Source organism: Heptranchias perlo, chromosome 31 (genome assembly GCF_035084215.1).
Source record: "Heptranchias perlo isolate sHepPer1 chromosome 31, sHepPer1.hap1, whole genome shotgun sequence".
Classification (NCBI taxonomy): Eukaryota; Metazoa; Chordata; class Chondrichthyes; order Hexanchiformes; family Hexanchidae; genus Heptranchias; species Heptranchias perlo.
This window is the reverse complement of record NC_090355.1, coordinates 2,632,923-2,656,177: the sequence shown is the minus strand read 5'-3', so window position 1 is coordinate 2,656,177 and position 23,255 is coordinate 2,632,923. Positions and strand designations below refer to the sequence as shown.

Here is a 23,255-nt window from a genome sequence, read left to right as displayed (position 1 = left end):
CTTTAGTTTTTGTTGCTAGTTTCACTGGCGATGAATATGTCCCTTCTGAACCTTTTATTTATCCCCGTCTCTCTCAGATCATGATGCAGGCTCCATGGCTTACTGTCAAACCAACTTCGGAGGAATTACGAGTCAAGCACGGTCTGGCACAGAGCATGAGCTCTCTCCATTCACAGCAGCAGGCTCACTTACACTGCCTGGGGCTATGGCACAAGAAAACTCTGCAGGAGCTGGAGAGAAAGCCAGGGAAGAGAGAAAACAAGAGACAGGTACCAGCAGAAGTGCCAGGAAGAGGGCTCATCTCAGTCAGTTAACACTCTGCAAGAGGGGTTTGAGTCCACACAGTCACAGCCATACCACCAGTTATAATAGCCCACTGACACTGATAGTGACACCCCCAGTGGCAGTGACACCCCCATTGTCACTGGAGCTGTCACTGCCATTGGAGGTGTCACTATTATTGGGGATATCACTACCATTGGAGGTGTCACTATGACTGGGGCTATCACTGCCATTATAGTGTCACTATTATTGGGGATGTTACTGCCATTATAGTGTCACATTTATTGGGGATATCACTGCCATTATAGTGTCACTATTATTGGGGCTATCACTGCCATTAGAGTGTCACTATTATTGGGGCTATCGCTGCCATTATTGTGTCACTATTATTGGGGATATCTCTGCCATTATAGTGTCACTATTATTGGGAATATCACTGCCATTATAGTGTCACTATTATTGGGGATATCACTGCCATTATAGTGTCACTATTATTGGGGATATCACTGCCATTATAGTGTCACTATTATTGGGGATATCACTGCCATTATAGTGTCACTATTATTGGGGATATCACTGCCATTATAGTGTCACTATTATTGGGGATATCACTGCCGTTATAGTGTCACTATTATTGGGGATATCACTGCCATTATAGTGTCACTATTATTGGGGATATCACTGCCATTATAGTGTCACTATTATTGGGGCTATCACTGCCATTATAGTGTCACTATTATTGGGGATATCACTGCCGTTATAGTGTCACTATTATTGGGGATATCACTGCCATTATAGTGTCACTATTATTGGGGATATCACTGCCATTATAGTGTCACTATTATTGGGGATATCACTGCCATTATAGTGTCACTATTATTGGGGATATCACTGCTATCATAGTGTCACTATTATTGGGGATATCACTGCCATTATAGTGTCACTATTATTGGGGATGTCACTGCCATTATAGTGTCACTATTATTGGGGATATCACTGCCATTATAGTGTCACTATTATTGGGGATATCACTGCCATTATAGTGTCACTATTATTGGGGATGTCACTGCCATTATAGTGTCACTATTATTGGGGATGTCACTGCCATTATAGTGTCACTATTATTGGGGATGTCATTGCCATTATAGTGTCACTATTATTGGGGATATCACTGCCATTATAGTGTCACTATTATTGGGGCTATCGCTGCAATTATAGTGTCACTATTATTGGGGATGTCACTGCCATTATAGTGTCACTATTATTGGGGATATCACTGCCATTATAGTGTCACTATTATTGGGGATATCACTGCCATTATAGTGTCACTATTATTGGGGATATCACTGCTATCATAGTGTCACTATTATTGGGGATATCACTGCCATTATAGTGTCACTATTATTGGGGATGTCACTGCCATTATAGTGTCACTATTATTGGGGATATCACTGCCATTATAGTGTCACTATTATTGGGGATATCACTGCCATTATAGTGTCACTATTATTGGGGATGTCACTGCCATTATAGTGTCACTATTATTGGGGATGTCACTGCCATTATAGTGTCACTATTATTGGGGATGTCACTGCCATTATAGTGTCACTATTATTGGGGATATCACTGCCATTATAGTGTCACTATTATTGGGGCTATCGCTGCCATTATAGTGTCGCTATTATTGGGGATGTCACTGCCATTATAGTGTCACTATTATTGGGGATATCACTGCCATTATAGTGTCACTATTATTGGGGCTATCACTGCAATTATAGTGTCACTATTATTGGGGATGTCACTGCCATTATAGTGTCACTATTATTGGGGATATCACTGCCATTATAGTGTCACTATTATTGGGGATATCACTGCCATTATAGTGTCACTATTATTGGGGATATCACTGCCATTATAGTGTCACTATTATTGGAGATATCACTGCCATTATAGTGTCACTATTATTGGGGATATCAATGCCATTATAGTGTCACTATTATTGGGGATATCACTGCCATTATAGTGTCACTATTATTGGGGATATCACTGCCATTATAGTGTCACTATTATTGGGGATATCACTGCCGTTATAGTGTCACTATTATTGGGGATATCACTGCCATTATAGTGTCACTATTATTGGGGATATCACTGCCATTATAGTGTCACTATTATTGGGGATATCACTGCCATTATAGTGTCACTATTATTGGGGATATCACTGCTATCATAGTGTCACTATTATTGGGGATATCACTGCCATTATAGTGTCACTATTATTGGGGATGTCACTGCCATTATAGTGTCACTATTATTGGGGATATCACTGCCATTATAGTGTCACTATTATTGGGGATATCACTGCCATTATAGTGTCACTATTATTGGGGATGTCACTGCCATTATAGTGTCACTATTATTGGGGATGTCACTGCCATTATAGTGTCACTATTATTGGGGATGTCACTGCCATTATAGTGTCACTATTATTGGGGATATCACTGCCATTATAGTGTCACTATTATTGGGGCTATCGCTGCAATTATAGTGTCACTATTATTGGGGATGTCACTGCCATTATAGTGTCACTATTATTGGGGATATCACTGCCATTATAGTGTCACTATTATTGGGGATATCACTGCCATTATAGTGTCACTATTATTGGGGATATCACTGCTATCATAGTGTCACTATTATTGGGGATATCACTGCCATTATAGTGTCACTATTATTGGGGATGTCACTGCCATTATAGTGTCACTATTATTGGGGATATCACTGCCATTATAGTGTCACTATTATTGGGGATATCACTGCCATTATAGTGTCACTATTATTGGGGATGTCACTGCCATTATAGTGTCACTATTATTGGGGATGTCACTGCCATTATAGTGTCACTATTATTGGGGATGTCACTGCCATTATAGTGTCACTATTATTGGGGATATCACTGCCATTATAGTGTCACTATTATTGGGGCTATCGCTGCCATTATAGTGTCGCTATTATTGGGGATGTCACTGCCATTATAGTGTCACTATTATTGGGGATATCACTGCCATTAGAGTGTCACTATTATTGGGGATATCACTGCCATTATTGTGTCACTATTATTCGGGATATCACTGCCATTATAGTGTCACTATTATTGGGGATGTCACTGCCATTATAGTGTCACTATTATTGGGGATATCACTGCCATTATAGTGTCACTATTATTGGGGATATCACTGCCATTATAGTGTCACTATTATTGGGGATATCACTGCTATCATAGTGTCACTATTATTGGGGATATCACTGCCATTATAGTGTCACTATTATTGGGGATGTCACTGCCATTGTAGTGTCACTATTATTGGGGATATCACTGCCATTATAGTGTCACTATTATTGGGGATGTCACTGCCATTATAGTGTCACTATTATTGGGGATGTCACTGCCATTATAGTGTCACTATTATTGGGGATGTCACTGCCATTATAGTGTCACTATTATTGGGGATATCACTGCCATTATAGTGTCACTATTATTGTGGCTATCGCTGCCATTATAGTGTCGCTATTATTGGGGATGTCACTGCCATTATAGTGTCACTATTATTGGGGATATCACTGCCATTATAGTGTCACTATTATTGGGGATGTCACTGCCATTATAGTGTCACTATTATTGGGGATATCAATGCCATTCTAGTGTCACTACTATTGGGGATATCAATGCCATTATAGTGTCACTATTATTGGGGATATCACTACCATTATAGTGTCACTATTATTGGGGATATCACTGCCATTATAGTGTCACTATTATTGGGGATATCACTGCCATTATAGTGTCACTATTATTGGGGATATCACTGCCATTATAGTGTCACTATTATTGGGGATATCACTGCCATTATAGTGTCACTATTATTGGGGATATCACTGCCATTATAGTGTCACTATTATTGGGGCTATCACTGCCATTATAGTGTCACTATTATTGGGGATGTCACTGCCATTATAGTGTCACTATTATCGGGGATATCACTGCCATTATAGTGTCACTATTATTGGGGATGTCACTGCCATTATAGTGTCACTATTATTGGGGATATCACTGCCATTATAGTGTCACTATTATTGGGGATGTCACTGCCATTATAGTGTCACTATTATTGGGGATATCACTGCCATTATAGTGTCACTATTATTGGGGATATCACTGCCATTATAGTGTCACTATTATTGGGGATATCACTGCCATTATAGTGTCACTATTATTGGGGATGTCACTGCCATTATAGTGTCACTATTATTGGGGATGTCACTGCCATTATAGTGTCACTATTATTGGGGATGTCACTGCCATTATAGTGTCACTATTATTGGGGATATCACTGCCATTATAGTGTCACTATTATTGGGGATATCACTGCCATTATAGTGTCACTATTATTGGGGATGTCACTGCCATTATAGTGTCACTATTATTGGGGATGTCACTGCCATTATAGTGTCACTATTATTGGGGATGTCACTGCCATTGTAGTGTCACTATTATTGGGGATATCACTGCCATTATAGTGTCACTACTATTGGGGCTATCGCTGCCATTATAGTGTCGCTATTATTGGGGATGTCACTGCCATTATAGTGTCACTATTATTGGGGATATCACTGCCATTATCGTGTCACTATTATTGGGGATATCACTGCCATTATAGTGTCACTATTATTCGGGATATCACTGCCATTATAGTGTCACTATTATTGGGGATGTCACTGCCATTATAGTGTCACTATTATTGGGGATATCACTGCCATTATAGTGTCACTATTATTGGGGATATCACTGCCATTATAGTGTCACTACTATTGGGGATATCAATACCATTATAGTGTCACTATTATTGGTGATATCACTGCCATTATAGTGTCGCTATTATTGGGGATGTCACTGCCATTATAGTGTCACTATTATTGGGGATATCACTGCCATTATCGTGTCACTATTATTGGGGATATCACTGCCATTATAGTGTCACTATTATTCGGGATATCACTGCCATTATAGTGTCACTATTATTGGGGATGTCACTGCCATTATAGTGTCACTATTATTGGGGATATCACTGCCATTATAGTGTCACTATTATTGGGGATATCACTGCCATTATAGTGTCACTACTATTGGGGATATCAATACCATTATAGTGTCACTATTATTGGGGATATCACTGCCATTATAGTGTCACTATTATTGGGGATGTCACTGCCATTATAGTGTCACTATTATTGGGGCTATCACTGCTATTATAGTGTCACTATTATTGGGGCTATCGCTACCATTATAGTGTCACTATTATTGGGGATATCACTGCCATTATAGTGTCACTATTATTGGGGATGTCACTGCCATTATAGTGTCACTATTATTGGGGATGTCACTGCCATTATAGTGTCACTATTATTGGGCATATCACTGCCATTATAGAGTCACTATTATTGGGGCTGTCACTGCCATTATAGTGTCACTATTATTGGGGATATCACTGCCATTTCACGTGTCATTACACGTGAAATCATAGAAATACAGAAGGAGGCCCTTCAGTCCATTGCACTGTGCCAGTGCCAGCTCTTCAACTGGAGATAGTGGCCCCACTCCACTGGCATAAGTGCAGGGAAACGGGCATTGCTGACCTCCGCTCCTGGCCCCATCAGTGTATCCAGGGTTCATGATGGTATCAAATCTTTATAATAAAATCGGTGGCTGTCTGCACCGTTATGAGTGCAGCTCGGTAGCTTAGGGCCATGGAGTGCAGGGCCAGATAGCTGCCTGAAGGGACTCGAGGTGCAGGTAGGGCCAGACGGCTGCCTGATGGGACTAGAAGTGCGGGTTACACCCCTTTCTAAGAGTGCCAATCCAACAAATGGCAACCAGGGTGTTCCGAGCCATGTTCCTGGCCCAGAGACCCATGTGGGCCCCACTTCCACCCCTTAGTTGTCCTGTTCGCTGGGTCCATCCTGGCGTACAGATTGCTGGGCGGTAGGAAGGCCAGAATCGAGAAAGTTCCCAGCCTCACCCCCACTGCCTCCAACATCCTGCACCACATGCAGGGGTTGAGGTGGACAACGGTTCTGCCCAGCTCAGGTCCTGTTGGGAATTGGCTGCCTGGCCTGGGTCCTGCATATCCAGGGACTGCCCAAGTTTCCTCCAGTTACATTGCACACTCTGCCGACTGGGACTGGGACTTTGGCCCCAACAAAACCCGGGGTCATCTGCTCATCCCATTTCCTCGAAACTTTTAATATTCTTCTTTTTAGCTACTTGCATTTTAAATGACGTTATAGTCTCTGTCTCAGTGGCCACATGTGGTCAAGTGTTCCATGTTTTAATAGCTCTCTGAGTGAAAAAACAATTTCCTCTTCATTCTTCCAGTGAGAGTCATGAGTCTACGGCCTTGATCTTGATGGGAGCAATCTTTCACTATTTATCCCTCCATACTCTTCCATAATTTTGAAAACCTCTCAGCTCTCCCCTTAGCTTCCTCTGTTCTATCCAAACTATAAACTCTCACTCCTGGTCACATTCGAGTGAATCTTCCCTTTGCCCTTTCCAGGGTGCTAATATCATTCCTATAATGGAGTATCCAGAACTGCACACATTTTACCTCACCAATGTCGTATATAAATTCAGCATCACTTCCATACTTTTCTACTCAGTGCCCCTATGTATAAAACCCAGAATCTAATCTATCTTTTTATGTCCTCTCTACCTGCACTCCAAACCTTTAATGATCTATGTATCTGCACCCCGAGCTCTCTCTGTTCCTGCACTCTATGTATCTGCACCCCGAGCTCTCTCTGTTCCTGCACTCTATGTATCTGCACCCCGAGCTCTCTCTGTTCCTGCACTCTATGTATCTGCACCCCTAGCTCTCTTGGTTCCTGCACTCTATGTATCTGCGCCCCGAGCTCTCTCTAATTGTGCACTCTATGTATCTGCACCCCTAGTTCTCTATTCCTGCACTGTATGTATCTGCACCCTTAGCTCTCCCTGCTCCTGCACTCTATGTATGTGCACCTCTGGCTCTCGCTGCTCTTGCTCTCTATATATCTGCACCTCTATCACCCTCTTTTTCTGTTCTCTATGTATCTGCATCCCTAGTTCTCTGTTCCTGCATTCTATGTATCTGCACCCCCATCTCTGGTTGTTCCTGCACTCTATATATCTGCACCCCTATCTCTCTCTTTCCCTGCACACTATGTATCTGTACCCTAACTCTCTGTCCTTGCATTCTAGGTATCTGCATCCCTAGCTCCCTCTGTTCCTCCCCTCTATGTATCTGCACCCCTAGCTCTCTCTGTTCTTGTATTCTATGTATCTGTCCCTTTAGCTCTCTGTTCCTGCAGTCCATGTATCTACACCCCTATCCCCACTCTGTTCCTGCAGTTATCTGCACACCTAGCTCTCTCTTTACTTGCATACTCTGTATCTGCACCGATAGCTCTCTCTGTACTTGCATACTCTGTATCTGCACCGATAGCTCTCTCTGTACTTGCATACTCTGTATCTGCACCGATAGCTCTCTCTGTACTTGCATACTCTGTATCTGCACCGATAGCTCTCTCTGTACTTGCATACTCTGTATCTGCACCGATAGCTCTCTCTGTACTTGCATACTCTGTATCTGCACCGATAGCTCTCTCTGTTCTTGCATTCTATGTATCTGCACCCATAGCTCTCAGTGTTCCTGCATTCTATATATCTGCCCACCTACCCTCTCTGTTCCTGCATTCTACTTATCTGCAGCCCTAGCTCTCTGTTCCTGCACTCTATACATCAGTATCCCTATCTGAGTCTGTTCTTGCATTCTATGTATCTGCTCCCCAGCTCTCTGTCCCTGCATTCTTTGTATCTGCACCCCTAGCTCCCTCTGCTCCTGCATTCTATATATCTGCCTACCTACCCTCTCTGATCCTGCATTCTATGTATCTGCACCCCTACCCGCCTCTATTCCTGCACTTAAGGTATCTGCACACCTAGCTCTCTCTGTACTTACATTCTCTGTATCTGCACCCCTAGATTTCTCTGTTCTTGCATTCTTTGTATCTGCACCCTTAGTGCTCTCTGTTCCTGCAGACTATGTATCTACACGCCTACCCCCCTCTATTCCTGCACTTAAGGTATCTGCACATCTAGCTCTCTCTGTACTTGCATTCTCTGTATCTGCACCCCTAGATTTCTCTGTTCTTGCATTTTATATATCTGATCCCCTAGCACTCTCTGTTCTTGCATTCTATGTATCTGCCCCCCAGCTCTCTGTCACTGTTTTTTTGTATCTGCACCCCTAGCTCCCTCTGTACTTGCATTCAATGAATCTGCTCACCTACCCGCTCTGTTCCTGCATTCTATGTATCTGCGCCCAAGCTCTCTTCGTTCCTGCATTCAATGTATCTGCACCCCTACCACCTCTGTTCCTACACTTAAGGTATCCGCACACCTGGCTCACCCTGTATTTTCATTCTCTGTATCTGCACCACTAGCTCTCTCTGTTCCTTCATTCTATGTATCTGCACCCCTAGCTATTGCTGCATTGTGTGTATCTGCATCCCGCCCAGGCTGTCAAAATCCATCCCCTGCATCCCATCCAGGCTGATAAAATCCAACCCCTGCATCCCATCCAGGCTGTCAAAATCCATCCCCTGCATCCCATCCAGGCTGTCAAAATCCATCCCCTGCATCCCATCCAGGCTGATAAAATCCATCCCCTGCATCCCATCCAGGCTGATAAAATCCAACCCCTGCATCCCATCCAGGCTGTCAAAATCCATCCCCTGCATCCCATCCAGGCTGATAAAATCCAACCCCTGCATCCCATCCAGGCTGATAAAATCCAACCCCTGCATCCCGTCCAGGCTGATAAAATCCATCCCCTGCATCCCATCCAGGCTGATAAAATCCATCCCCTGCATCCCATCCAGGCTGATAAAATCCATCCCCTGCATCCTGTCCAGGCTGATAAAATCCATCCCCTGCATCCTGTCCAGGCTGATCAAATCCATCCCCTGCATCCCGCCCAGGCTGATAAAATCCAACCCCTGCATCCCGTCCAGGCTGATAAAATCCAACCCCTGCATCCCGTCCAGGCTGATAAAATCCATCCCCTGCATCCCGTCCAGGCTGATAAAATCTATCCCCTGCATCCTGTCCAGGCTGATCAAATCCATCCCCTGCATCCCGCCCAGGCTGATCAAATCCATCCCCTGCATCCCGCCCAGGCTGATAAAATCCAACCCCTGCATCCCGCCCAGGCTGACAAAATCCATCCCCTGCATCCCGTCCAGGCTGATAAAATCCATCTCCTGCATCCTGTCCAGGCTGATAAAATCTATCCCCTGCTTATTTCTAATCCTTTTTAGGTTCACATATAAATGCTGCACCCTGACCAATGACATGCTTCAGTACTCTTTGCCGTTTTTATTTGTTCTTTCCCTCACTAACCTTCTCCACATCCTTGTCCCTATCTCCCCCTTATTTTTATCACCTCTCCATATGCTTTCAGATCTGCCCTTGCCCTGATGCATTTTGGTGGGAAGAATGAGTAGAGGCAATATAAATTAAATGGTACAATTTTAAAGGGAGTGCAGGAACAGAGAGACCTGGGGGTGCACGTACACAAATCTTTGAAGGTGGCAGGACAAGTTGAGAAGGCTGTTAAAAAAGCATATGGGATCCTGGGCTTTATTAATAGAAGCATAGAGTAGAAAAGCAAGGAAGTTATGTTAAACCTTTATAAAACACTGGTTAGGGCCCAGCTGGGGTATTGTGTTCAATTCTGGGCACCACACTTTAGGAAGGATGTCAAGGCCTTGGAGAGGGTGCAGAAGAGATTTACTAGAATGGTACCAGGGATGAGGGACTTCAGTTACGTAGAGAGACTGGAGAAGCTGGGATTGTTCTCCTTAGAGCAGAGAAGGTTAAGGGGAGATTTAATAGGGGTGTTCAAAATTATGAAGGGGTTTGATAGAGTCGATAGGGGGAAACTGTTTCCAGTGGCAGAAGGGTCGGTAACCAGAGGACACAGATTTAAGTCAATTGGCAAAAAAAATCCAGCTTGGAGATGAGGAGAATTTTTTTTACGCAGAGAGTTGTTATGATCTGGAATGCGCTGCCTGAAAGGGTGGTGGAAGCAGTTTCAGTAATAAATTTCAAAAGGGAATTGGATAAATACTTGAAAAGGAGAAATTTGAAGGGCTATGGGAAAAGTGTTGGGGAGTGGGACTAATTGGATAGCTCTTTCAAAGAGCCGGCACAGGCACGATGGGCCAAATGGCCTCCTTCTGTGCTGTATTATTCTGTGATTCTTTAGCTTAAATCCTCTTCCACCGTTCTATTTACCCTCTTTGGGAGGCCATCAATACTGGTTCGCTTTAGATAAAGACCTTCCCCCTACCTAAAGCTCATTCCAGTGCTCCAGAAATCTGAATCCTTGCTTTCTACACCATCTTTCAAGCCATACAATTATGTGTCTGATCTGCTTCTCCCTACCATGCTGTCATCGGAGGTGTATGTTATGATTCACTTACCTGGAGTACCCCAGGATAAGCTGAATGTTTCCCACCCCTCTGACTCATTACGTTTTTGTTTGAACAGGACTGCACTCCAAAGAAGGTGAAGGTCAAAGGGCCCAGAACCCCCAGCGATATCCGGACCCCCTTAGACGAGCCCCCACCCATCCCTGTTTCACAGAACGTTGCACTGCGCTCGACTGCACAGAAGATCATAAAGGAACAAGAGGAGAATGTGCGGCATCGACACAGAGCTGCAGTCAAAGACCTTTTCCTGCCTTTTATTGATCCATTGCCCTGACACTGTAGCTTTGCATCTATGTGAGTGTGTTTGTGTACATGCGTGTGTGAGGCCATGCTTGTATTTGTGTATGTGTGTGCTGATGTGCGACGTGATATCTCTAAACAGGAACCTATGCAAATGCAGACATCATCATTTAACATTTTCTGAGATCCCAGCAACTCTCAAACACTGACATAAAATGATCTGACCATTTGAATAAACTCAGCAACCAATTCCCCAACCAGAAGCCGTGGCCTCCCTCAGTGACTGAATCTGTAACACCGTGAGTGCACACGGGGGGAGGGAGGGCTGCCGGTGGCATGGGTTGCCAATGACTGGCAGGAGCTGCCGACTGTAGCGGTTGTGCAGGTGTCCTGGATGAGCTCAACACTGATACACATGGGATGTTAATGCAGCCTCCCTACCTGCACCACCTGGGAAGGTATAATGAAGAAGGGGTAGATTTTCCGGCCAGTGGGATTGGCCCTGTCGGCCTGGGAAGCATGTGCGGGAAATCCGGCAGAGAATTAAGGCCGCAAATGTTATGCTAATGAAAGACAATTACCAGACAAGCAGAGTTCCTTGATTGCCTTTCTGGAATTGTGCTGTGCAGGCAGCCCGCTGAACAAGGACAGACACATTCCGGCCTGGCAGAGAGCTGTATACCTGCATTTTCCATTGCTAGAGCCTAAACTCTTAGAATGGGCACTGGATTGAATGCATCTCTTTATTTGACTTTTTCAAGGGAAAAAAGGATGAAGAGAGCAATGCGAAGCAAGTTTGCTGGCTGCAGAGGTGGATGAGCCGCACCTGCCAGCTGAGTGGACAGGTCCAGGTACACCCTACCTGGGAATGCTTGCTTCAGCCGGGAGGGAATGACTGAGATGTGCCACCTGACCCTATAAATAGCAGCAACAGCCTCCAGCTCCTTCCAAGCTACCCCAGGGGACATAAACAACATCAGTCAATCTACAATGCACAGATGCATCAAATGGTTCACAAGGGCAAATGCCTTCTTCACTTTCCACGTGGATAATTGGCAGCAAGAATCCCAGCCCCCAGCGACAGGTCGGTTCAGTCGGTGAGCCAGCCAGGATTCTCAATCAACAATGCCCTGGAGCACTAAGGACCAGTCTGGCTGAGGTATCAGATTACCAAGTCTGCCAGAGAGGGCTGATTTGGTACTGAACTTCCACCACCAGGCATGTCACCTTGGAGACACCTCACTAAAGAGGCTGAGTGTACCTCTCCCCTAAGAAGGACAGTCACAAATTGGTCGGTAGACAATTGATAAGAGCTGGTTTGACCACAGCATGGGCAAATGTTAGGTTCCATCAATCGTAGTTCCACCAGTACCCGGCCCTGGTTGGCACCAAGCCCTCGGCATATGATTGTGTGTTGAAGACCAACGTAGTGTACCAGGCTTATTTTTCTCAAAGAGTTTAATCCAGTTACATATTTGAGGGACTTTGGCAAAGAGCCATGTCCACTGACTCCCCCTCCAGATACTCAGTGAGAGGTCAGTATGGGCCGGAGTTCTCCCTCCCTGCAATCACTCCCCTTTTTAGCCACAAATTACCTCAAAGATTGGTCCTGGATCCCAGCCTTGGTCCTGGATCTCGCAGCTGGGCCAGACATTGCCTCACTGTTACAGACTAATCAACAATTGGGACCGGTGTCCTAGTCTCCTTTACAACCAACACCTTCAAGATCCCCTCAAGACAGAGGAAAACTCTCCAAGTCCAGGAAGACTCTTAGTGAGTAAATCGATGGCTGTTTCTCGGTTGTATTTTGCGTCTTTGATGGAATTAACAGATTGTATCTGCTGTTGTGACTCATTCGCTGTTTGTCAATCTTAAAACAACAGTGCAGGATCCATGGTTACATGGTTGGCAGAAAATCGCCCAATAGGAACAGAGACCATCCCAAATGAGAAGCATGGATTCCTCTGGGTGGAATGATGTGAACTCAAGAAAAGGATTTAGTAAACACAATTCTTATTGGCTGACACTGAGTACTTTGTTGGAATACATTAACTCCACACACCAATGAATGAGCAAACATCTAACTCTTATTGGTGATCAGTACAATAAAGCTATTCTCCCTCCTGCGCAGTTTCAATGCCCTGGAAATGTAGACTACCCTCTCGTGCAGTTTATCTCACAAATTGGTAACAGATTCATCACCATCCAGATGAGCGTGCAGTTTTAAATAGAGATCCAATTATCTCCCCTCCTCTCCTGAAGGAGCTGACTTCCACTGGGTACGATTCTAGACTCCGACCAGTGACCTCACCCCAAATGGCCATTCTTTAAATGTGAGTCGAATCAGTGAGTGTTGACACGGAGGCCGTTAGAGGCAAGCCCGATCCTATCTTCACTTAACTTTGCACACAAACACTTTCCAGCATTGGGTCACTGAATAGTGATCAGGAGTGGAAACTCGAACGGACTGCCATCCCTCCCGAGCCCAGAGACGCTGCGGTGACTTGTAATGCTATAGTTACCATGCTGGCTGAGATCATCTAACTCAGTACAGACCAAGGATCAAATCTGGAGCTTTCCTACTCTGTGGTGCTCAGTAGGGCACTAGGTGGTGCATTTACCCATAAAACTAACAACTGAGCTCTGAATGGACAAAGATAGTGTACTTTTCAGTCTGCCTCCATAAAAGGAGAATGCATGTGGTGGTACCTGCGATATTTCAGTAACCGTTATACGGAGCAAGGGTTCACTGTTACAATCCCTGCATCGTGCTATCATTTAACTAGATATTGGGCATAAATGGGTGCACTCCAGATTGTAGGGGACATGAGGTACACTTACAGGGACACTGAACCCAAGGGAATATTTGGCAAAAAAACACCCAATATTGGATGGTAATGTTGGGGAGGGATTGCACTGATGCCCCCTGACTATAATTAGCTCACTGAATGTGCACAAGTCCTCTCATTCTCTAGCCTTTGAATAATTGAAGAATGAACATACCATCTCTCCGCCAGTGTTTCCTCTCCTTCAAAAAATATGCATACATTGACTGCTGGATAATCAAGGCCACATGGCTACATCCTGGATAAGGGCCACTGATATGCCTAAACTTTTCATGCCCCTGAACATTAATTGTGTGTAAACTCTTTCCGTCCATGGGGATTACAATGAGGAGCCCTTCTCTCCATGGGGATTACAATGAGGAGCCTTTCCATGGGATTACAATGAGGAGCCTTTCTCTCCATGGGGATTACAATGAGGAGCCTTTCTCTCCATGGGGATTACAATGAGGAGCCCTTCTCTCCATGGGGATTACAATGAGGAGCCTTTCTCTCCATGGGGATTACAATGAGGAGCCTTTCTCTCCATGGGGATTACAATGAGGAGCCTTTCTCTCCATAGGGATTACAATGAGGAGCCTTTCTCTCCATGGGGATTACAATGAGGAGCCTTTCTCTCCATGGGGATTACAATGAGGAGCCTTTCTCTCCATGGGGATTACAATGAGGAGCCTTTCTCTCCATGGGGATTACAATGAGGAGCCTTTCTCTCCCTGGGGATTACAATGAGGCCCCTTTCTCTCCATGGGGATTACGATGAGGTCCCTTTTCTGTGCATGGCGATTACGATGAGGCCCTTTTCTCTCCATGGGGATTATGATGAGGTCCCTTTTCCGTCCATGGGGATTACGATGAGGTCCCTTTTCCATCCATGGGGATTACAATGAGGCCCCTTTCTCTCCATGGCGATTACGATGAGGTCCCTTTTCTGTGCATGGCGATTACGATGAGGCCCTTTTCCGTCCATGGGGATTACGATGAGGTCCCTTTTCCGTCCATGGGGATTACAATGAGGCCCTTTTCTCTCCATGGGGATTACGATGAGGTCCCTTTTCCGTCCATGGGGATTACAATGAGGCCCTTTTCTCTCCATGGGGATTACGATGAGGTCCCTTTTCCGTCCATGGGGATTACGATCAGGTTTCTTTTCCGTCCATGGGGATTACAATGAGGCCCTTTCTCTCCGTGGGGATTACAATGAGGTCCCTTTCTGTCCATGGGAATTACGATGAGGCCCCTTTCTGTGCATGGGGATTATGATGAGGCTCCTTTTTGTCCATGGGGATTACGATGAGGCCCCTTTTCGTCCATGGGGATTATGATGAGGCCCCTTTCCATCCATGGGGATTAAAATGAGGCCCCTTTCTGTCCATGGGGATTTCGATGAAGAGCCCCGCTGCCCATAAGATTGTTACCTTTGACTCCTTGCCTTCAAGGGAACCCAGTGGAAGCTCCGCACCCTGTCCAGCTGATGCTCCACTCCACAGGGATCTTTACAAACATTTAGCATTTGGCACTTGCTTAATCCATGTGTGCACTGCAGGCTGCCAGGTGTGGCAGATACCTCCTGTGGCTGGCCAGAAGGTTGCGGACATCTAGAGGCTGTTGGAACTTTCCCTCTGCAGGAGGAGCCTCCCATCTTCCAGATGGGGTTGTGCAGTAAGTGATACAACTGTGACAGAGGCGACAAAGACAGATCCGAGTACACATGGAGAGTCTATAAGCGCGGGTTCCAGGGTAGTACTCCATACGGACAAAACACCTCAGATGTTGTTGCAGTGGCATTAATTGGCCTCTCAGAAACCCATCTTCCTTCTCCAAATCCTATAGCAGTTTGGGAACTCCTAAAGAAATTCCCATCCTCACCACTTGGTGCGATTTAAATAGGTGAGAGTAACCAAAGATATTAGAGGAAAAAAATGAGAGATAGTCTGAATAAAGAGAGAAATATAATGAAATCCATCAGATTGAATCCAGGACAGATGTTGTGCACTCCTTTCTGGGCATCAGCATTCCCCGTCATACCTCTAGGTGGCACTGCGATAGGACAGTGCTGGAAAGTGGGATTAAGCGGGATCGCTCTTTATCGGCCGGCAAGGACACGATGGGCCGAATGGCCTCCTTCCGTGCCGCAACTTTCTATGATTCTATGACATCCCATGGTGAACAGAGCAGCTATCGGCAGGTCACTGTGTACAGCAGGTGGTGCTGTCGGCTTGTTCAACCTGTACACTGCCCAGTGCAGTGGCTCCAGTCACAATTCAGGCAAGTTTAATTTAAAAAACTTTTCTCCTTTTCTAAGTATTCAGCCCAAATTCAGGTAAGTTTAAAAACATTCTCCTTTACATGATTTCCTTACCTCTTACGCAAAGGAAAAAGAATGAAAGTAAGATCTAGCACCTTACAGGACGACCCAAAGTGCCTCACAGCCAATAAAGTGCTTTTGAAGTGTAGTCATTGTTGTAATGTAGGAAACACAGCAGCCAATTTGTACACAGCAAGATCCCACAAACAGCAATGAGATAAATGGCCAGATAAGCCAGATAATTTATTTTAGTAATATGGATTGTGGGATAAATATTGGCCAGGACACCGTGGAGAACTCCCCGGCTTTTCTTTGACAAATTGCTAAGAGACCTTTTACGTCCACCTAAGAGGACAGTCAGGGCCTCAGTTTAATGTTTCATCTGAAAGACCAGCAGCACTGGAGTGTCAACATGGATTATGTGCTCAGGTCCCTGAAGTGAGGCTTGAACCATAACCTTCTGACTCAAAGACAAGAGTGCTGCCCACTGAGCCACGACTGACAGCTTTTAACCTCTTCGCATTCTGCATTCAGCCTCTCGCTGGTCTACGGAAAATTTAAACAAAGCCGCTGTCGTCCTGCTCCCGTCTCCTGTCTCCTGCTCACGCCTCCTGTCTCCTGCCTTCTTATCCTGTCTCCTGTCTCCTGCTCCTGCTCCTGTCTCTTGTCTCCTGCTCCCAACTCCTGATCCTGTCTCCTGCTCCCATCTCCTGTTCCCTTCTCCTGTCTCCTGCTCCTGTCTCTTGTCTCCTGCTCCCGTCTCCTGTCTCCTGTCCCTGCCTCCTCTCTCCTGTATCCTGTCTCCTGCTCCTGTCTACTGTCCCCTGCTCCTGTCTACTGTCTCCTGCTCCTGTCATCCTGTCTCCTGCTCCTGTTCCCTGATCCTGCCTCCTGATCCTCTCTCCTGTCTCCTGCTCCTGTCTTCTGCTCCTGTCTCCTGTCTCCTGCTCCCGTCTCCTGCTCCCGTCTCCTGTCCCCGATCCTGCCTCCTGATCCTGTCCCCTGCTCCTGTCCCCTGCTCCTGCTCCTGTCTCTTGTCTCCTGCTCCCATCTCCTGATCCTGTCTCCTGCTCCCATCTCCTGTTCCCTTCTCCTGTCTCCTGCTCCTGTCTCTTGTCTCCTGCTCCCGTCTCCTGTCCCTGCCTCCTCTCTCCTGTATCCTGTCTCCTGCTCCTGTCTACTGTCCCCTGCTCCTGTCTACTGTCTCCTGCTCCTGTCATCCTGTCTCCTGCTCCTGTTCCCTGATCCTGCCTCCTGATCCTCTCTCCTGTCTCCTGCTCCTGTCTTCTGCTCCTGTCTCCTGTCTCCTGCTCCCGTCTCCTGCTCCCGTCTCCTGTCCCCGATCCTGCCTCCTGATCCTGTCCCCTGCTCCTGTCCCCTGCTACTGTCTCCTGTCTCCTGATCCTGTCTCCTGATCCTGTCTCCTGCTCCTGTCTCCTGATCCTGTATCCTGCTCCTTCTCCTGTCTTCTGATCCTGTCTCCTGCTCCTATCTCCTGTCTCCTGATCCTGTCTCCTGTCTCCTGATCCTGTCTCCTGCTCCCGTTTTCTGTCTCCTGCCTCCTGATCCTGTCTCCTCTCTCCTGTATCCTGTCTCCTGCTCCTGTCTACTGTCCCCTGCTCCTGTCTACTGTCTCCTGCTCCTGTCATCCTGTCTCCTGCTCCTGTTCCCTGATCCTGCCTCCTGATCCTCTCTCCTGTCTCCTGCTCCTGTCTTCTGCTCCTGTCTCCTGTCTCCTGCTCCCGTCTCCTGCTCCCGTCTCCTGTCCCCGATCCTGCCTCCTGATCCTGTCCCCTGCTCCTGTCCCCTGCTACTGTCTCCTGTCTCCTGATCCTGTCTTCTGCTCCCGTCTCCTGTCTCCTTCTCCTGTCTCCTGCTCCTGTCTCCTGTCTCCTGATCCTGTCTTCTGCTCCCGTCTCCTGTCTCCTTCTCTTGTCTCTGCTCCTGTCTCCTGTCTCCTGATCCTGTCTTCTGCTCCCGTCTCCTGTCTCCTTCTCCTGTCTCCTGCTCCTGTCTCCTGTCTCCTGATCCCGTCTCCTGTCTCCTGTTCTCCTGATCCTGTCTCCTACTCCTGCTCATCCTTTTGAAGTGCAGGTAGCTTGGAGAAGGCCCTATTATTTAACTCACTTCCAGTGTAGATAGCAGGGCCATCCCCGAGGTGTTGAACTACCTCACCAAGATAGCAGAGTAAAGTCAGAGGAGGTAGTGATCAAACTGTACAGACCTCTGGTCAGACCCACCTTGGGTTCTGCTCTGGTCACTGAGACGCAGGGAGACCATTCAGGGACTGGAAGCAGACACACAAACCAGAACAGCAGACAAAAAGAAAACCTGCAACACAGACAGCTCAGAGACATCACTCCCTCCGACTTCCCATGGGCAATTTACTAGTGTTGATTCAAATCCTTTGATAGCAGTCACCAGGGATCGTGACTGAGGGGCTATGAGTGGGAGCAACACAGAAATACCAATGAAAATTAACTGATCGAATACATACAGCAGATTTCCATTTTAAGACATAACAGGCGCGCATCGCCAGTCCGATGGAAGGATTTAAATACTAGGACACTCCACTGTTGACTGGCCGCATCTGGAGCTGTTCCAGCCCACACACATGGCCGATTGTGTACTTCCCATTAACTTTGATTCATCCATCCCAAGATCGTAAGGTAGATTGGGAAATTAGATTGAAGCTATAACGGTAGATAAGCAATGGCGAACATTTAAAGAAATAATTCATAATTCTCCACAAATATACATACCCTTCAGCAATAAAAACTCCATGGGAAAAGTGATCCAACCATGGCTAACTAAAGAAGCTAAAGAAGTATTAGATTAAAAGAAGAGGCTTACAATGTTGCCAAGAAGAACAGTAAGCCTAAGGATTGGGAGAGTTTTAGAAACCAGCAAAGGATGACCAAGAATTTGATAGAGGGAGAAAATTGAATATGAGAGTAAACTAGCAAGAAATATAAAAACAGGTTGTAAGAGCTTCTACAAGTATGTAAAAAAGAAGAGATTAGCAAAAATAAACATGGGTCCCTTAGAGGCTGAGACAGGAGAAATTATAATGGGGAATAAGCAAATGGCAGAGACGTTAAACAAATATTTTGTATCTGTCTTCACAGTAGAAGACACAAAAAACATACCAGAAATAGTGGGGAACCAAGGGGCTAATGAGGGTCAGGAACTTAAAGTAATTAAGATTAGTAAAGAAAAAGTACTGGAGAAATTAATGGGACTAAAAGCCGATAAATCCCCTGGACCTAATGGCCTACATTCTAGTGTTTTAAAAGAGGTGCCTGCAGAGATAGTGGATGCATTAATTTTGATCTTCCAGGAACCTCTAGATTCTGGAATGGTCCCCGTGGATTGGAAGGTAGCAAATGTAACCCCGCTATTCAAGAAAGGAGGGAGAGAGAAAACAGGGAACTAAAGGCCAGTTAGTCTGACATCAGTAGTAAGGAAAATGCTGGAATCTATTATTAACGACATAGTAACAGGGCACTTAGAAAATCATAATATGATTAGGCAGAGTCAACACGGTTTTATGAAAGGGAAATCATGATTGACAAATCTATTAGAGTTTTTTGAGGATGTAACCAGCAGGGTAGATAAAAGAAACCAGAGGATGTCGTATATTTGGATTTTCAAAAGGCATTTGATAAGGTGCCACACCAGAGGTTGTTACACAAGGTAAGGGTTCGTGGGATTGGGGGTAATATATTAGCATGGATTGAAGATTGGTTAATGTACAGAAAACAGAGGGTCATTTTCGGGTTGGCAGGCTGTAACTAGTGGGGTGCCGCAAGGATCAGTGCTTGGGCCTCAGCTATTTACAATCTATATTAATGACTTAGATGAGGGGACCGAGTGTAATGTATCCAAGTTTGCTGATGATACAAAACTAGGTGGGAACGTAAGCTGTGAGGAGGACACAGAGAGGCTCCAAAGGGATATAGACAGGTTAAGTGAGTGGGCGAGAAGGTGGCAGATGGAGTATAATGTGGGGAAATGTGAAATTATCCACTTTTGTAGGAAGAATAGCAAAGCAAAATATTTTTTAAAAGGTGAGAGACTAAGAAATGTTGGTAGTCAGAGGGATTTGGGTGTCCTTGTACACGAATCACAGAAAGTTAACGTGCAAGTACAGCAAATGGTATGTTGGCCTTTATTGTAAGGGGGTTGGAGTATAAGAGTAAAGAGGTCTTGCTGCAATTATGGACCGGTAATAGACCATAGAGGTTCCATAGAGTTTTCAGTGACATTGTAAACATACACCTTGGATCTAAAACAGCCTCACAAACAAATCCACTTCTAAACTTTAACATCTCCATCTGGCTCTCAGTTGCTGGAGACAGTGGGATTCTTTCCACTGCATTAAGAGAAGGCCACAGGGGGATTTAATGGAAGTTTTGTAAAGGGTGAAAGGTTAAGTTGGAGTAAATAGGGAAAGATGGATTTCCATTGGTTGGGGAGACAGCAACAAGGAGTCATCATTTTGAAATTGTCACCAAGAAAGAGAGGAGAGATTTCTTCACAGAATTGGTGCCGTAGGGAATGGTTCGCACAAGGAGAAGTTCACTGCCTCTTTTAAGGAAAGAGAAGATAAGCACTTGAAGTAAAAAAGGTAAAGAAAGAAGGAAAGGGTTGCATTTATACAGCTCTTTACACAACCTCAGGACATCCCATCGCACTTTACAGCCAATTAACTACTTTTGAAGTGTAGTCATTGTTGCAATGTAGGCAACATGGCAGTCAATTTGTGCACAGCAAGATCCCACAAACAGCAATGAGATGATGACCAGATAATCTGTTGGTTATGGGATAAATATTGGCCGGGACACCAGGGAGAATGTCTCTGCTCTTCTTTGAAATAGTGCTGTGGGATTTTTTACATCCACCTGAGGGGGCAGTCAGGGCCCCGGTTTAATGGCACCGCTGATAGTGCAGCACTCCCTCAGTCCTGCACTGGAGTGTCAGCCTGGATTATGTACTCAAGTCTCTGGAGTGGGGCTTGAACCCATGACTTTCTGCCTCAGAGGCGAGAGTGCGGCCCACTGAGCCATAGCCGACACCGACTGTGGGATAAGTTTTGGATAGCTCTAACAAAGGCACAGCACAGAAACAATGGGCTGAATGGCACCTTCTGTGTTTTTTTTTTATTCGTTCATGGGATGTGGGCGTCGCTGGCAAGGCCAACATTTATTGCCCATCCCTAATTGCCCTAAGAAGGTGGTGGTGAGCCGCCTTCTTGAACCGCTGCAGTCCGTGTGGTGAAGGTTCTCCCACAGTGCTGTTAGGAAGGGAGTTCCAGGATTTTGACCCAGCGACAATGAAGGAACGGCGATATATTTCCAAGTCGGGATGGTGTGTGACTTGGAGGGGAACGTGCAGGTGGTGTTGTTCCCATGCACCTGCTGCCCTTGTCCTTCTAAACGGTAGAGGTTGTGGGTTTGGGAGGTGCTGTCGAAGAAGCCTTGGCGAGTTGCTGCAGTGCGTCCTGTGGATGGTACACACTGCAGCCACTGTGTGCCAGTGGTGAAGGGAGTGAATGTTTAGGGTGGTGGATGGGGTGCCAATGAAGCGTGGTTCTTTGTCCTGGATGGTGTCGAGCTGCTTGAGTGTTTTTGGAACTGCACTCATCCAGGCAAGTGGAGAGTATTCTATCACATTCCTGACTTGTGCCTTGTAGATAGTGGAAAGGATTTGGGGAGTCAGGAGGTGAGTCACTCGCCGCAGAATACCCAGCCTCTGACCTGCTCTTGTAGCCACAGTATTTATGTGACTGGTACAGTTAAGTTTCTGGTCAATGGTGACCCCCAGGATGTTGATGGTGGGGGATTTGGGGATGGTAATGCCATCGAATGTCAAGGGGAGGTGGTTAGATTTTCTCTTGTTGGAGATGGTCATTGCCTGGCACTTGTCTGGCGCGAATGTTACTTGCCACTTATCAGCCCAAGTCTGGATGTTGTCCAGGTCTTGCTGCATGTGGGCACAGACTGCTTCATTATCTGAGGGGTTGCGAATGGAACTGAACGCTGTGAAATCATCAGCGAACATCCCCATTTCTGACCTTATGATGGAGGGAAGGTCATTGATGAAGCAGCTGAAGATGGTTGGGCCTAGGACACTGCCCTGAGGAACTCCTGCAGCAATGTCCTGGGGCTGAAATGATTGGCCTCCAACAACCACTACCATCTTCCTTTGTGCTAGGTATGACTCCAGCCACTGGAGAGTTTTCCCCCGATTCCCATTGACTTCAATTTTACTAGGGCTCCTTGGTGCCACACTTGGTCAAATGCTGCCTTGATGTCAATGGCAGCCACTCTCACCTCACCTCTGGAATTCAGCTCTTTTTTCCATGTTTGGACCAAGGCTGTAATGAGGTCTGGAGCCGAGTGGTCCTGGCTGAACCCAAACTGAGCATCGGTGAGCAGGTTATTGGTAAGTGCCACTTGATAGCACTGTTGATGACACTTTCCATCACTTTGCTGATGATTGGTAATTGGCCGGATTGGATTTGTCCTGCTTTTTGTGGACAGGACATACCTGGGAAACTTTCCACATTGTCGGTAGATGCCAGTGTTGTAGCTGTACTGGAACAGCTGGGATGTTGTCGGGGCCCATAGCCTTTGTTGTATCCAGTGCACTCGGCCATTTCTTGATATCACGTGGAATGAATCGAATTGGCTGAAGACTGGCTTCTGTGATGGTGGGGATATCGGGAGGAGGCCGAGATGGATCATCCACTCGGCACTTCTGGCTGAAGATGGTTGCAAACGCTTCAGCCTTGTCTTTTGCACTCACGTTCTGGACTCTGCCATCATTGAGGATGGGGATGTTTACAGAGCCTCCCCCTCCCGTTAGATTTTTAATTGTCCACTACCATTCATGACTGGATGTGGCAGGACTGCAGAGCTTTGATCTGATCCGTTGGTTGTAGAATCGCTTAGCTCTGTCTATCGCATGTTGCTTCCGCTGTTTAGCAT

General features: G+C 45.9%; 1 protein-coding gene across 1 annotated transcript in view; it reads left to right on the top strand.

The window, feature by feature from the left end:
- Positions 1-11,372, top strand: part of LOC137300457 (tetratricopeptide repeat protein 28-like) — a 389,600-nt gene extending 378,228 nt beyond the window's left edge. The window contains exons 22-23 of the mRNA XM_067969521.1: positions 78-269; positions 10,934-11,372. Coding sequence (XP_067825622.1) covers positions 78-269; positions 10,934-11,149 — 408 coding nt within the window. The 3' untranslated portion in view covers positions 11,150-11,372. The remainder of the gene's footprint in view (positions 1-77; positions 270-10,933) is intronic.
- The last annotated feature ends 11,883 nt before the right edge of the window (positions 11,373-23,255 follow it).